Genomic DNA, 18016 nt, shown 5'->3' on the forward strand with positions numbered 1-18016 from the left:
TGAATTATACTGGCTATCTTTGAATATAACCTCTAATCAAGCTCCCCCTTCCTTGTCCTCCTTCTATACAGCAATGAAATTCAAAGCTTTCATTTTTTTTTTTAGATAACTGCAATTTATACTCTAAATTACATTTCTAAACTATGGTTAATGTTACTTATGATTTACTAAAAACATCTTCCATGAATGACATTTTTAAATATGTTTTCCCTGATAAAGACTAACAATAATTTGTTCAGATACAATACCAAACGAAGCAAGAACTCAAGAACTTTAATCTTCTCCCAGTTGTTCCTGAGATATGAGAGTGGAGTGTACAAAACTGATGTCTATTTATCTAATAATAAAATGTAGTTCTTTATTCCTCCAAACCTAGCATTATTCTTATGTCAATTTAGGTACTGATTTGGTAAGTAATTTCTAGGTTTAATGCAGTAACTTGGTAGGATATTCCTGAGTTTTAATTCTAATGAAAATGAAGCTTATCTACAGTAATTGTAAGAAATTACCAGAACAATCTGAATCTTGGCATGCATCATTTATTCATTCAATGATTTTTCTGATCTTTGAAATGTGGCTGCAATTTTCCATGAATTTGTGTAACAAAATTTATTTTATGAGTAATTCAGGCAAAATAAAATACAGTGGTACCTCGGGTCACAAACGCTTCTGTTCACGACCAATTCGGGTCATGAACAGCACCGTTCGCAAAATTTTGCTTCCGTTCGTGAACGCCGGATCGGGTGACGAACAGGATCCGCAGCTATTTTCCCTCCCGTGACACGTGGTCATGGCTTCCTGTAGGGAGCGGGACTCTCCCTCCAAGCAAACACCACCTCCCCACCCGCCTTCCTGTCCTCCAAGCCAGAAGTCGCGTCGAGCAAGGTTAGCGTTCTCTCTCTTCGTACTGTACTTTGTGTCATATTTTTGTGGTTTTAAAAAAAAAATACATATGGTTCAGAACTGATTAACTGTAATTACATTGAACCTTATGGGAAAATTTGATTTGGGTCGCAACCAAAATCAGTTGGCAACCAAATTTGGAGGGGTCAGAACGGATTAACCGTAATTACATTGAACCTTATGGGAAAATTTGATTCGGGTCGCGACCAATTTGGGTCGCGACCAGAGTCACGGAACGAATTAAGTTCGTGAACCGAGGTACCACTGTAATAATGAAATTTCAAATTCTATATTTAATTATCTTCAGAATTCACTTGGAATCCAACCATAATCTAAAAAATATATTAAAGTAAAATATTTTTTTCAAACAAGTAAGGATACTTTCATTGTAGTAGTAAAGAATGTGAACACTTTTTGGTCAATTTCAAAGAATGTTAACAAGTATTTATAAACTGAAATCAAAATGAGAGTGGGTAGAGAAGGAAAACAAGTGGGATAGTCTCATGTTCTGCTTAATGCCATTTCAAGCACTGTTCAAATGAACTGTATTAGCAGACTTAAGATCAATTTTTCCACTAAGTTACATGTATATATACAAGGATCTTATTCTGTTTGCTGTATTTTATAGGTTGATGAATTGTTTGTTCCCTACATTCATAGTACACACCTATACATATCTACTCAGAAGTAAGTTCTGCTGAGTGTAAGGGACTTTCTCCTAAGTATAGGACTTTGGATAGAAAACTTATGAGTAGATCTTTAACATCTAAGAAATAAAAATCATATTTCTCCCTCCCTCCCTCCCTCCCTCCCTTCCTTCCTTCCCAGAGATTAAAAAAAAAAATCAGTTAGCCTTGTTAGTAGCTTTATTTCATGAGTGTATTTTTTCCAGAAATGGGGAGATCTCATTGGAAAGTATATTGGAGTTTCCCAAGATATATACATGTAATAAAATCTTTATCAATGTATTATTTTTCATTGTGTTTTAATTAGCACTGCTTTTACCTTTGTGTCATAATTTTGTAGGCATCAGGGAGGAAACATTCAGTGTTCTCCATCTGGAAAGGATCAGCATCACAGATCTTGTCATCTGTCCGTCCATAATTAGCACTTTCTATCATAATGACATCACTTCCTGGACACCGAAGATCAATGGAGTAGCCCTCACAGGACAGTTCTCTCCTTACCAAACCAAATGGTAGTGCTGCTCGACTAAAACCTAAAAGGAAATCAGAAAACATATTGAATTATAAAATTGTTCCCTCACATATATATCAGAGAGAGGAAGGCTAAAATATACTTTTGTAAACCTGAGAACATTTTTAGACTTTCACCATTTCAGAAAATGGGTACTGCTCACAGTCCATCCAGGATTTTCTATGTACATGGATGAGAGTATGCAGATAATAAAGCAGCTTGTTCACATCCTTCTCGAGTCATTGGTTAAATGTGGCCAATATTCTGAATGCATCATTTTATAAATAAACACATGGTTGAAATTTGTTCTTTTAAAAAATAAATTATAAACTTCAGAGCTTACAGGAAATATCCAGCAGAATTCAGTGTCTAAACAAGTCAAACTCTGGAAGAACAATGAATGGAATTTTCACATTAAGCGTGCTGTGGCGGCTGAGTGGCTGGGTCATTTTTTGGCCACCAGGTTTACAACCATGCTTTCAGACAGGACTTTTGCTTAATGAGCCCTAGTTTGTGTTGTAACTAATTTAATTATTTTTACCAGATGTTTACGATTGCCTTTCTTCATCCTGGGTCAGCCTTTGCACAACTTCACTTTAAATTCAAGCACTATGTCACAAGAATTATTTATTTTCAATGCTCTCTCCCTTTCATAGCCTACTGCTGAACTCAGAAGAGCCTGAGAAGTTTACACAACAAGGCCATTATTTCCTGCCAAAAAATAACAGAAAAATAGGGCATCTGCTTGTGGAAAAAACAAAAGCAATAAAAAGTAATAGGCTTATTAAACTTGGCAGTTTAAAATCAGTGTGTTCCTCAATTCTTCAGTTTCTTTTGCCCATTTTGTTACTTTCTTCTCAGATCTGGTGCCTATGTGTGTGGGATTTGTGTGTGCAGTAACTTTCTGCTGAATGAGCTTTTCAGTGTTTTTTGAGCTCCATGTTAATTTTAACTTCTTTTGCTTTCATAGAGACTATGAGTGTATTCACAAAACAAATTTAATCATAAAATGGTTCAGTGGCAAATATACATCCTGGAGATCCAAGAATGGCCAGAGTGTTGAAAACCATTTGTAAACCATTTCTAATACTGAAGTAATTTGTAAACCATTTCTAATACTGAAGTAATTACCCAAATGCATTATTTCAGTCCTGATTCATTCATCATAAATTATATTCTGTGGCCTACAGTGGCTGAAAGTAGCCTGTATTCTAACATGCATACTTAACTACTAGAAGTGGTTTTTAAACCATGGCAAGAAGCCATGTGCAAGATTCTCAGTGGACACATCTGTCATGCAACCATTTTACATTAAGTATGATACGTGAGCAGACAAATTGGAATTTTCATTTTTATCTGATGCTGTAAATGCATGATTAGCAGAAAAACTACCTTGTGATGAGCTGACTGTATTTCACACTTCTGTAAAATTAGAGTATTTGTCATGAGATATGAAACTATTTGAACCAAGTGAGCTTCTGTGAAAGCAGAATGCAAGGGCTATGTTGAGCCAAGAGGAAAAACTTCTTGTGAAGGCTGAACGCTGCAATTTCTGTTTTTTACAAGGACAGTAATGGGACATGTAACAAAATACAAAAGAAATTCCAAGCGTGCACAAAACACACAGTTCTTTCACTGGTAAAGCACCACAGCAGTTGCACTTAAAATCAAGACTTTCTATTTCCACAACAGGAGATTCAACTTTGAGTCAATATTAAACTCAGCACTTTTCTTCTTATTATATTTACCCTCTGACAGCTGCAAGTTGCTGCCAGCTACTCTGCCAGCCTTGAATACCATCTTCTTATACACACAACTGAGTTAGCAGCAGCTCTGCGCCTGACTGATAGCATGTGCTAACTGGAAAATACAACTGACACAGACAGAAACAGTTATGAAAAACAGGTGGGAGTATAACACGAGCAGCATAGCCTGGGCCTAAGAAGGAGAAACGTCACCATTACGTTTAACTACATACTATTTCTCTTCATTTGGGGGGGGGGGTCTGGAAGGCTTAGGAGATATTATGATTATGATAAAGACAAATGAACCTCAGTAGGTGTGTGTGTTGACTCCTGGTGACTGCCTGAACAAGTCCCTGCAGTTTTCTTGACATGGTTTTTCAGAAGTGATTGGCCATTGCCTGCTTCCTAGGGCTGAGAGAGGATGACTGGCCGAAGGTCACCCAGCTGGCTTTGTGCCTAAGGTGGGACTAGAGCTCATAGTCTCGCAGTTTTTAGCCTGATGCCTTGACGACTACATCAAACCGGTTCCCACCTCAGTAGTTAGGATACACATATTTTGCCCTAACCAAATCATCCGAAAACAGTAATATCTGAAACACAGGACAACCGCCAGTTTTTCCCAGTAGCTTTCAGATGTACTGAATGTGCTGGCTTGGAATGACTAAGCTGTAGTCTAACATATCTATAGGGCACCAGGTTGTGTATGGCTGAATCTTGAACTAGAGGTAACTTAAAACATTTCTCATTAAATAACCTATTTGACTTAATAATAGTCAGAATTATACTAATAATAAAACACTTATGCATGATTTCAACCAACCATGGAGTTTCAAGAAATGCCCACCTGTGATACTCTGGGCATGGGAAAAGGTAAGGCAAAGGTAAAGTCTTAGGGTCAAACTTCATTTTTGGTACTTTCTGGACATGCCTATGAAGTTTCCTTGATAACAATACAGAAGTGGTTTGACTTCACCTTCTATCCGCTCCCTCCCAATTCCAGTCTAGTTCACAGTCCTGGAATTTGCTGGTGGTCCCCCATCCAAGTACTAAGTAGGTTGAACCTGCTTAGCTCTTCCAGATGACCTATCTAGCTGGGCATGGAGAAAGGTAGCCAGTTTTTATACAGAATTTTCAATTACCAGGTACTCAAGCATTGCTTTTCTTAACAAAAACAAACATGCAAGTATTGTTTATCTTCAGCAGTTGTCAGGATGTGTTCAAATTTTTATTATACCTCATAGATCTCATTTTTATTCCTTATTTGGAAAAAAAACACACACAGAGCTTTCTGACCTCTACTTACAAAACTTTGCATTATTTCTTGTTTGAGGTTTGAGCCTCCCTTAACCTGACTATTATTCAGTGTTGTTAAAACACATGTAGGAATCATCGGAATATATGGAGAAAGTTAGTTCAGGTTATCGACTGAGTGTTTTTATTTTTAGTCTCTCACTGGGAATCCATCCTACTGCAACAGAACCTGTAATTGTGAAATCTCCATTTAGGAACAGTATACAGTACTGGATCGAATCAAAATCTACCTAGTCTAATATTCAATTCCCTATTAGATGCATAAGGTAAGTACAATGGCACACACTGTTTATATTTTCCAGCAACACACAGTTGGAGACATCCGGAAAGTAATATGTAACCAAGCAGTAAGCCATAATAACTTTAGAGTCTATCAATTATTTAACTTCATCAAATTGTTAGCCATTATAATAATAGTTTAACTATATACTTTGTAACGACTCACTTATTTTATCTTTCCATGATCATCTATCAAGTTTCCATGGGTTACCTGGAATCCAGATTCCAGTTTTATGACTGTTAGCCCTTCGAGGTAGGCCAGGTCAAGAAACAGACACCACAGGAATTCCAGGAATGCTAGTTTATTGCTGCGTAGCAACAGAATCTTGAAAACCTGTCCAAAACCTTCACTGCCCTTTTTAAGGACAACAGGCCAAGATGGGATTGTTCTCTTTCTTAGCCTTTCTACTTCCTCAGGATCCAGTAACTGTTTTTCTTCTTCCACCCACTTCTCAAGGGCAGAGCTAAATTCCTCTGTAATGACAAAGGAATACATTCTATCTACTTTCTTGCATGATATTAATTGCTTCCATGACAGGCCTCTTTACAAGTCTTTCTGTAAACTAAAATAAGAACTACAATACCAAATACTGTTGTCCAAATTTTCTTATAGAGGAAATGAATAATCTGGATGCTTTCTCTGGAATTCTTTTCAATTCTACCATATATTTTTTGTTGTGGAATTCAGAACTGTCACAGTATTTCAGTTGAGGTTGTCAGGACTATAGTATTCAAAATCAGACAAAGTTATCAGCAAATCCATGGCAACATGCTTTAATATTAAGGGACACCACAATCATTGAATCATGAGACACTTTTTCTATAAATGGCTGTGCATTTATCATGCAGCAATATGAGAGTGAAAAAAAAATGATGGGAGCACAGAGAGCTTTCTTAATAGATTATCCTTTAACTTAGATTGCTATCTGTGCTCTATATTTGTGGTTCTTGCTAAAAATACTTAGGTTAAGGCTTGGTGAATTCACAACAGAGGCAGCGCAATCCCCCCCCACACACAATTTTTATTTTTTTCATTTTTGAAGAAAGAGAGTGGGTGTCATAGGGAAACAAGCTGTGCAAAATGATGAGAAGGGGAGATCTTGCTATTAAATCCAACATGTTGTTAGCAATAAATAAGCAAAAATATCCATCTATAATGACAAGGATAAGCACCTTCCTACTTTCGTTTGGGAACTGGGTGGAGGGCAGCAATTGCTTGGAAGGACAGCTGGGATATTGCAGGTAAAAGTGTAGGTTAACTGGTGGGGTTGCTTTCATTTACCTCTCAAGTGAGAGCTGGAGCATGGAAGGGGAGGACTGGAGATATGGCCTGTGATGGAACATGGGAAAGTGAAGGAGGAATCAGGATTTTTGCAAAAGACACATCTTTCTATGGAAAGAGATTCAGAGCAACTCCACCTTAATTCTGTTAGGTGTAAGCTGAGCTGGGAACAGCTTTGACAAGCTTTCAAGATTCTGTTATGTTACCCTATTAGTAATATGATCTTTCTATAAATCCAAGTGGTTCTCCTTTCCTGTGTTGGCCAGCCTTGCAGGGCTTGACATGGACAGCAAATTACTATGTAAATGGTGGACAGGATTTTGCTTATAAGGGAAGTGCTGGGTGATTATTTGTTTGGGATTTTGTGTAATGGAGTATGGCTAGAGGGACTTTTTCTTTCTTCCACATCCTAATTTCTTTTGTTATTCTAAAAGACAGAAAGAGAGTGGAAGGTATATACCTTTAATGAATACATAAATGAGTAAGTATGAATTAAAAGCCTGTTGTGAATTGCAAGTTTTCTACCCTTACAACAAAGGTAAGAATTTTAAGGGATAAAGTGTAATTTAATCTATTTTGCATCCCTAAAAACAGCAACAAACAGGCCAAGTGGGGGTGCTCAGGAAAGATGATGGGCAAAACCCACCGAGATTTAGGCTTTGGCCAGGGCTTAGGTAAATTGAACTAAATTGCTCTATATGTTTTTTCTCCAACAAATGATGTTGAAAATGCAGCTTTCTGGGGGATATGGGGCACTGATGAATAAAATACCATCTTACACCTCCCAGTGCTTTACAGGAGTTATCTGGATCAATGCTTTCCTATAATACATCCAATAATTTAAGGATTAAGTACATTTCCATACAGAAGACAATTTCTAATATAGGGATGTGTTATTCCACCATACAATTTGGGAAAGCCTAGGACTAGATCTCACTCCTTATTTCTGTATCATTTCAAAACCTAGATTAGGCTTGTATGAAGCCGCCCTAATTCATTTCCTCAAAGCTCACTAACCTATTCTGTCTTTGCTTCTTCCAAACCATCTAATTATCAGAAAAGGCTTTTTTTTCTAAACACATGCAGAAGCCTCCCCTGGCGCTTTTGCTGAGTATGCAAAGAAATCACTTTTTGCTTACTGAATGTGAAGAAACACGTTTTTAGAAGAATAAGGCACCTTCTAAAGGTGCTTTACCACAATCAAAAAAGGGTGCTTTACTCAAAGCATGGTCAATGAAGGCCCTCGTTTCCAGTTGTGCACCACCCATTTCAGTTGTGAGTAAAAAATAATCAAAATATATTGCTGTCGCTAATGCTGAGATGTCAAACCAGCCTTTCAGATTTTCAGTACTGTAATTGACTATGAACCTGTCCTTCCGAAACAATCTTTAAGTGCTGTACATAAACCAATTTCAATAAAACTACTGAGATAATACATGTGAAGTGTATTTAACACTTTAAAATGGGAATTAAGGCAGAAGTGCTAGCATAATTAAAATGCACTGTAAAATAAATCAAATATGTATAATGATTTTAATAATTTGTTTGGCATCTACTTAAAAGATGGATGCATAACTCATTCTTTAAAGGAAGAAAAAAAGGAAATTCCACTATTTTTGGTGGTTGGAAGACAGCTGCATGCAATAAATAAAATTGTGAAAGGCAATCAGTTCTGGTTTGCTTGAAACAAAGTAGAACATTTCTAAACTTACTTCACTTCAGTAAGTCCCATTAAACCCAGTAATAAGTTTACATATCTGTTATACGAATCTACCTACAAAGCAGACATGTAGAGATTGCACTGACATTCATAGTAATGTGTGCTTTTCAGGAAAAATTTGTAGAAAATGTACCCATGTAAATTAGGCTAATTTGTATAGGGTCATTTGCATATGTAAATTTACAGATCAATGACAAATATATTTCTTTTGCACACTTGCAAAAAATAATTCTCCCCCCATCCCCAATTAAATTTGGAAACTACCAAACTTGTGGTACATTGTATTTGCAATATGTAGTACTGAATGTCACTTATAAATTTAGTCCCTCTTAGCTTGGGTCTTGGTTACCTTTGGGACTGTTTGCTCCTGGTAGAATCTGCTTATCCTATACCCAGACATGAAAGCCTCTTGTAATTCATCTCCTCCCCCCATTAGACCAGCTTCATGGAATAATTTCTGGGTTTATTCATTACATTTTATTCTTTTACTAATAGCGTTGTGGCTTTAGGTTTTTCTGCTTGTTTTATTTATGTAAGTCATCCAAAGTCTTATGATCGGGGACAGCATTTAATTATGGAAAACAAATAAACCGTTTCAATTATGAAACTGAAACTACTCTGTGGAAAAACTAGGAACTAAAATATTTTCTAGAAAATCTATTTGAAAAAAAAAACTATTTCACTTCAGTGCAAACAGGAATGTCCTTGTAAGCATAAACACAGCTTCTTATTCATCTGCACTTTATTTGGTAATAAGATCCTTTACCCAAATTTGAGAAAAGGGAAACTGAATGAGGAAAAATAATGGTGGAAATGCTCAACATATAAAAAAGTTCTAGGGCAAACATACTTTCTCTTACACATTTTTCTTTTAAAATAGGGGAAATGTGTATGTACTGTATTTATCCAATAAATAAACCAGTTGTCTATGCTGCTCTCAGAAATTTGTACTTGATACTGCTGAAAATCTTTATGAAACAGATGGTATGCTTGATACAAACTTTTCTGCCCAACCCATTTTTATTTAGTAACGATGTGTCCACTAAGGAAGACAAAACAGCTAAAATAAACTGCTTTTCTGCAACAAACATTAAATCGGCTTTCATAAAGAATTAAAATTGTTTGCAGAGATTTAGTAAATGGCATGCTTTGTTCCATTCATTATCCCCAACATTTGTTTAACTGTATTTCTCCACTGAAGATGTGCCAAAGTTAAAAACGATCTACATTAATCAAGATATAAAAATAATAACAACTATTTATGCCCTTGATCATTTAAACTGCAAATTGTTACCATGGGATCTCTAGGGGGAAGGAGAACTTTCACCTTTGAATTTACCCCCAAACAAGCAAATGAAAGAGGCTATGCCATTTCAGTTTACCATTAATACTGCTTACTATTAATAGAAGAAAACCTTGGGTAGAAGCATTAATGTGCACATACTTCTTTCCTGTACATGACTCCAAGAAATGGTATAAAAGTTACTGGATGCAGCATTAATAAAAAATACTTTATTCTATCATATTTCTGTCAAGAATGAAATGTTTGCCTTTTAAAAGAAAACTTGTGCTAATTTTGTAGTAATAGAAAAATCCTTTTGTAAAGATCATATTTTTCAAAGATTAGAATCTTTTTGACCATCTTTCTGCACCAAAAAAACTTGATGAAGTAACTTGCAAAAACACATTTCAGTGCTTCTTGTTAAACAGATGCACTGTTTTATATTTTGTATTGATTATATTAAGCAGCATATGATATTTATTAGTAAACCAGTGACTACTGATAAGTTTACCGTAATATATAAGGTCAATTTTTTTTCTTTTTTTCTTCTTTGGTCCATTTTTTAAAAATCTTCGTTTCTTTCTTTTGGTCTCATTTAATTGTGTGGGTTTTTTTTTTAGTGTATTTAGATGTTTTGTCTTTTTTATTGTAATTTTGTAATTTGTAATTACATAAAAAAGAAAAGGGAATTTTTAGGTTACTAATGAATCAAAACACATCACAGAGAAACACATTCAGTACACCATTATCCATCACCCAAACTAGATCTGGTATTTACCACTCTGAATTCAGAACAAGGAATAGGGAAACAAGGGGCAGTGGACAATACAGGTCATATAACATTCATACATGAGTTCTATTATTAAAATTATTAGGAATTTTCATTTTAAACTAAAGCAAACATCTCAACTTTTTAAAAATATAATTTAAACAGTACTGCTTCTAGCATAGAACACTCATCAACTTCAGCTCAACCCCTACCTCACTGTCCAGCCCTAATTAGAACTCATGAAAAATTTAATTTGATTCCAATAAGGACAAAAATGTTGGCAAATAATCAAAATATATAATGTTTTAAAATTAAGTCTCCATCTCGTTGGTAAATGGATCAGAATGTTACCATTAAAGAACATGAAATGAGCACTGTACTTTTCTCATTTGCATGGAATACATTGCAAAGTACAAAATACAAAGACCAGTCATAAAGACATGCACACAGTAGAAACACAATCTCATCCACATTCATATAAACCAACAGGGCTTCATGACACACAAAGAAAACAAAGATTCTCAAGAGAAGTAAACTAAAGCCCACACATAATAAAGATTTGGGGCTCAAGTGTTTGCTTTTGGATAAAAATAGCTAACATCTCTGTTCCATTATACATGACATCATATAATTATGTGCACAGTTTTTGCAAGCATCATTGGATCAGAACAGAATATACTAACATATTAAAAACAAATATATTACACACACACACAATGCTGTTAAACATATGTCTAAACGGGCTTAAATTACTGACACAATGTTATGAAAATGCATGTATAATTCTCCAGTACTTTATTCCTTACAATTTTGGATACCATCCTATATTCCAATTTGTAAAATAATTCAGTAAAATCAGAGGCATTTGGTTGTAGAGGACTGTAAAACACTTTTTTTTTTCACATATAGTCATGCTACAGTTTTACACACTTATATAATATCCAGACTTGGTTACTGAAGCATGTTATGAAAGGTTTACTTTGTAAGGTGTTTTAGAAACTTCAGGCTGTTCAAAATACAGTAGCTAGGTTATTAACCGGTATTTTGCCATAATGTTTATGTGTGTGCTTTTCTCACATGAACTTGACTGTTTAGCAAAGTAATCCATGTGAAACCTTTCTATGCCTATCGCCACGCTTGGTGGCCGTTTTACATTCAATAATGATTAACAATGGGGTTTTTTTTAGTGTATCTGAAAAAACTGCTAGTTTACCTGCTAGTTTCATAATGCTAGTCTTGCTTTTAAACCTTGGAACAGTTTCTGATTTTATTGTTGTAGCTTTTAAACTGTAAGCTAACTTGTAGATTTTTAAAAGTAGACAGCTAGATATAAATACATAAATATGTTGTTATATGGACCCTGACAAACTTGTGCTTTCTACATATGTAGACATGTATACATTCATACATGCACAAATACATGCAAACAAGAGCATATAAAATCAAGGGATAATATACTGCATGGTCAGCAAATAAGGTTCTAGCAAGAAACTGAAATGCAGAGAAACATGAGCATGCTGATTTTTTTTTTCTCTTTATGTTTTATGGCATGGGAATGTTTCTTGTAATATCCGATTTATCTATTTATTTATTATTACATTTGTATGCTGCCCATCTCCCCCAACGGGTGACTCTGGGCGGCTCACAATTAAAATCCAAAACCCATAAACAATTAAAAAATACCCCATAAATAATTAAAATTAATCCATTAAAAATCTTTATTTCAGCCATTGCTACCAATATTCAGCTCCGAAATGCATATTGAGGTTTAGCATCTTAAAAACTTTCAGGATGTCAGAAAGGGTACATGTCTTTTCCCCCCTTCTGAGCATGCTACTTGTTCAGAAGGAAAATGTTCTCAGTTCAAGAAGGAAGTATATCACAGAAACAACAAAAGTGGTATCTGTCAGTGATAAATTATGAGTCAACAGAATTTCCTGCTGCATTACATCCTCTTAACAGAAGTTTCTAGCAGAGCAAAAACAAAGCTATGCGTTCTAGAGATTCTAAAATTGTTTATTGATTAGAGTTGCACAATAAACACTTTTCTTTTAAATTCTCACACAATCCCTGTTGGCTTGAATGAATGACCAACACAAGGCTGATAAAGGGAGGAACATAACAAAACAAAACAAGATTGTCTCTAAGCAAGATTAATTCAAAGAACCACTGCTGAGTTCATAAACTAACGAAGAAAAAAAAAAGCCTTTGTTCCCAGGCTCTGTAAACCAAATTTGCAACAAAACACTCTGAAACATGAGCTTTGTCTCCCCCCCAACTTGGCGGGGGGGGGGGAAGATGTCTATTTCCTTCTCTCCTAAACAGGGTTGATTCTATGGCACAAAGAATGTGTGTTTTTTATTTTGCTTTGAAAAAAAAAATCTGTTTAGAAAAGAACTAAAGCATATTACTACTTCTCATGGTTTAAAGATTGTTGAGCCCTAAAGATATGAACGCAGAAAAGTCTGCTAATACTAAGTAGTTATCTTTTTACTGTTTTTGGTGAGCGAGTTTTATATCTAAACGTTTAATACTGTTGTTTGGCAACATATAATAAAATATTCTAGTAAATTAATAACATTCTGCAGTATGTACCTGTGGATTCACTAAGTTCAGTCAGGGTTTCTTTCAGGTAACTAGGCACAAATATGTTAAATTCAGTCTTAATGTATTTGTCCCAGTTCACATTGTCTAGACAACCAGCATTCTCATTTGAACATAATCTAACATAGCATTTGGAACTTCGTGGTGCCAGGCTTTTTCCTCTTGCGAAGAAGAAAAAGATTTTGTCCTAGTCCTATAAAGTATATTTTTATCAGTGAGTGACATTTTTAAATATAATTCTCAGGCTTTACTGCATTATATTAGTTCAGAATGTGAATGAAGGTGATCATTTGCAAACAGGAATACTTACAGATTACTCCACACCTCTTTTTTAGTCAACCTAATAATATTTCAGGACCCATTGTGATTCGCTAGGACCCATTCCAGAACACTGTCAATGTGAAAATGCCCTTCTGGTTAGCTACAAAAAGATAAAGGGAAAGTTGACTTTTTAAAAGCCAGTTTAAAAAAAAAAAATACTGAACTTAATTCAGACTGGCAATTCTTTAACATCAGCATATCTTCTTTTTCCAGTACAGATTTGAATGATAAGGTAGTGGATCCATTTGGATAAGCTGTTGAATCCTAAAATGCCCCAATCAGTTGTGTGCATCACAATGGTTAAGCCAGGAAAGCAATTAGATGCTGCCCACACTCAAAAGGCAAAACCTCTGGCAAGCCCCCAAAAAACCCTGATTACTGGTAACAATTTGTATCATGAGTCTTCCAAATGACCCTCTGGATATGTACTATGAATACTGCTACTTGGTTGCTAACATGATTCTACATTTGCCTTGAAGGAAAACAGCTAAGTTGATAAGATCAAATGGACACAAAACCTCAAAAGATATATAGTTTTAACAACTTAACATTGCAGTCAAAATCCTAAAGCCTGATGCTAAGTATTCCGCAGCAAAGGGCTGGATTTCAATTCCCCAAATGTAACACTCTGATCTGCACGTTTGCCCAATGGAGTGAACTGAAACTACACATTCTCATAGGAGCTGATAGCTATAATATATGAGATTATCCAGTAAAACTCTCTAGAGTGTTCATTAAACCATGACAGAGGCATCGCTATTGTTGACGATTATTACTGTAAAACAATGCATTTGCAAAATGTTGACTCAAGCTATATTCTCAAATGGGGTCAGGTTAACTTTCTATGTGTATGTCAATGCTTTTTGGCCATATTGTTCTAATTGCTCTTCTTTTACTATACAAAATAATTTTGTGGTGCATTTACTATACAAAACTTTAATGTATTACATCAGGTAATTAATTTTCATTACATCATGTGTAAAATGCATAGCAATATTTTTTTAATTATTATTATTGCAGGCATATTCCACAGTTTCTCAAAGAACAAGACAGTATATATGATTTTATCGTCTCACTATGATACGTTGTGAGGCAGGTGAGATTTAGTTTAATCTCCCAAATCTATGGCAGCAAATATGCTCAACCAAACCCAGCCACATCAAACCCAGGCATCGTGCAGTGAAAATAATAGTTTATGGCTTAGTGAGTTGAGTTCACCCAGCCATTAGGTTATATTCAGTAAACTATTTCAGCAAAACATGGTGTAGAATAATGTGCAAACCCAGTTCAAATGAGCTTACTAGTAAGCAATCCTTGCTTATTTTATTCATGTGACTGAAACAGTGCTTCTCATGTGAAACATCACTTAAGTAGCATTCCTGCAGCCAAGGTTACGGTTAACAATGTTGACTGCATTTTTAAGTCTCCAATTCTATTTTATAAAGTTACATTTAAATTTAGGTGCAGCACAGATAGTTTATATACTTTTAGGTTTCTCTCTTCTCTCTCTTATTGGTTAGCTTTTAAGTTGGATAATGTAAAGATGTTCCACATTAAAGTCATTTATATGTCAGTAAAGCAGTTGGTATTATTTAAATTTCCCATCAGTTTTATGGGCCAGATATGTACACTTTAATATTAGTAAGAAGTTATCCATCTAACACTGATCTCAGAAAGAGCCCAGAAGCAGTGGCTTTGCAAAAGCAGCGAAATAATAATTGCCTATATAACCCAGCATTAAATGTGTGACAACACCATCTATTTCACACTAACCAAATATACTTAAGAAATTAAAATAATATAATTGGGATGAGACCAGATTAATCAAAGGACACTGTCTAATGTTACTTCAAAGTTGGAATTAGTGAAATCTCCAAGTCTACTTCAAAAGCCACCTGTTTTTTTCTTTCCTTTTTAAAAATTTAACCAGCATTTATGTATGATTCAAATAATATAGTGCATGTAGATCTGAGAATTTTCTATGATGCTAATTCTATTTTTCGACTGCTTATCAGTTGGTGAGTTTAAATTTACTATTGTTACAAGCAGGTCCAGAAATATTTCCATAGTTTCAGACATGGGACTAGTCAGCAAAGCATCTGTAATAAAAGAATTGAAGATCCAAGAAGACGATCAGAAACTCCCAAGGCTAGAAATCTTATGACTTGACTTAACCACAGTGAGTTAGAAAATAAGAAGAGTGGCAAGCATTATCACCACTTCCTGATTTCCAGCCTCCTGTCTTAATTAAAAGATCACCCTTCCTGTGAGAATTGCACATACAGTGATATATGCTCCAGAGATACTTAAAAGTATTCACTGCTGGGATCTTACTGATAGGAAAAAAGTATAGTACACAGATGCACTAGCTGAGAAACTAAAAACAGAAGGATAGCATATATGCTACCCTTTCAGTGCCAAAACCTCCAGACACAAGTTATTAGTGTGCATCCTCTAGAAGGTTTGTATTTAAATATATTTATCTTTTTTTGGGGGGGGGGACTGAGTACACAATACTGAACACTAAAGGAAGGAAATGTTTGCATATGCTAATACATCCCATTTAAGGAATCCACAAGTAAGAGGAGTGCTGTTTTGTTTTCAGCCTGTCTCTGAATTTTCCCATAAATTGAAATGTTCTTTTCAACAGTATGAGGTTTTCTCTCTCAAATGTGCAATTTTTTAATGGGGGTTTTTGTTCTGTGTTGTTAGTGGCATTCACTGTGTAATAAATAGCCTTAGCCTGTGCAAATTTGCTTTTATTATAGCTCTAAAAAATTGGTGCTTGCTTGTGTTTAAAAATAATTTTTATTTATTGATTATTTAAGAGGAGCCTTTTTTTTTTTATCATTTTCACCTTCATCCTGTGATGAAGAATTGCAAATGTACTGTTGGGAAACTATTTCCATCCCAAACAGTGATTGCAACAGCTATATGTCATGAATCGGTGCTTTGCCTTTTGCTTCTCTTCTCCTTCTTCCCTATTAATTTTGCTTATGCATCATGTCTTTTAGATTATAAACCTGAAGGCAAGAACTGTCTTATTACTGATAATTGTAAACCACTCCGGAAGGCTTTGTATTGGCTAAACAGCAAGTTAAACAAATATATAAATAATTAAATGCTATATTTAACCCAAAGAAATCATCCTGAATTTAAAATGATTCTCCAAAACAGGGAAAGTGAAGCAGGGGGAACACATGAAAATATCCAAAACTCCTTTGTAATGCCTAATTTCCTTATCTTGATAATTGAAGGTTGACAAGTCCAGTTCAAATCAATTGTGGAAGTTTCTCCTTCAATGAAATGTGTACATGACACACGTGTGTGCATATGTGTGTGCACATATGCATGTCTGTATTAGTTACTGGCCTCACTCCAAAAATGGGCAGGAGGCAGGAAAAAATTAAATTAATAACTTTAAATTAATTGCTACTAAAATAAGATACAGGTAGTCCTCACTATCCGACCACAATAGGGACAGAAATTTAGGTTGCTAAGTGATTTGGTTGTTAAGTGAATCAGAGCAGATTTTACTATCTTTTTTATGACAGCTGTTAAGCAAATCACCGCAGTCATTAAGCAAATCATATGGTCGTTAATGGACTTTTTTTGCCAGAATTCGCTTAATGACATGATTTGTTTAACAAACTTTGTAAAAAAAGGTTGCAAATCACGATTGTGTGACTGCAGGGGTCATAAAGCACTTTTCCCAAGGCTGTCGTAACTCCAGATCATCATTAAACAAATGGTTGTTAAGCAAGGACTACCTGTATCCTGTTTCTTGGGGGAAAATATAATAATTATGGCATTTTGGGTACAGATTTGTCTCCAACAATCTTCTCTTTTTATTGTATATTCTGGCATTTCGTCTTGGCAAGTGTGTTCCAGCTTTATCATTCTGTCCAAAGGTAGAGATCCCTGGTTCAGTCTCTGGCATCTCTTTAGCTGACATTATGAGAGCAGGGGATGGCTAACAGCTATTTATTTATTTAATAATCTGCCTGGCCCCCAAATGCTTCTGGGTGGCTTACAAATAAAATAACAACAACAACAACAACAACATATAGAAAACACAATTGATCAGAACAGCAGAATACCAAAACGTAAAAGCAGCAACAACAAAAAAAGGGGCTCCACAGTCATCTTGTCCCCAAGGCCTGAGAGAACAACCACGTCTTTAAGATACACAAATCTCTTGGGGGGAGCTCATTCCAAGGGGCTGGAATGACATCTTCTGGGTCCCACCAGATGATATTTAATTCATGGTACCCAAAGCTCACCCATCCTGCTGGACTGAACTGGATAGGCAAAGATGACTGAAGATAAGCAGTCCCTCAGATAGCCAGGCTATATGCAATGAAAGGCTTTAAAGGTGATAAACAGAACACAGAACTGCATCTGCATCTGTCTAGCCTACACATTTGGTATTTCCTGGTAGTCTCCCATCCAAATACTAACCAAGTCTGATGCTGCTTCACTTTCTAAGATCAGCACTGTAGACTAGCTGCTACCTAGTTGTACTCCCTAAAGGAAATAGCATAACATATGAAAAAGAATGGTAGTATGTAACATACCAAGGTAGTCCCCACTTAATGACCCT

General features: G+C 35.5%; 1 protein-coding gene across 6 annotated transcripts in view; it reads right to left on the minus strand.

The window, feature by feature from the left end:
• Window positions 1–18016, minus strand: part of ADGRL2 (adhesion G protein-coupled receptor L2) — a 206916-nt gene that overhangs the window by 83941 nt on the left and 104959 nt on the right. For all 6 annotated transcript variants that reach the window (XR_015798463.1, XM_088153880.1, XM_088153882.1 and 3 more), the window contains exon 3: window positions 1909–2122. Coding sequence is in view for 5 of the 6 variants with exons in the window: in XM_088153880.1 (XP_088010006.1) it covers window positions 1909–2122 (214 nt within the window). In the remaining variant the exon portion in view is untranslated. The remainder of the gene's footprint in view (window positions 1–1908; window positions 2123–18016) is intronic.

This window comes from Python bivittatus, unplaced genomic scaffold (genome assembly GCF_059951505.1).
Source record: "Python bivittatus isolate LINGU-HERP-01145 unplaced genomic scaffold, Pbiv_v1 ctg000700_np1212, whole genome shotgun sequence".
Classification (NCBI taxonomy): domain Eukaryota; kingdom Metazoa; phylum Chordata; class Lepidosauria; order Squamata; family Pythonidae; genus Python; species Python bivittatus.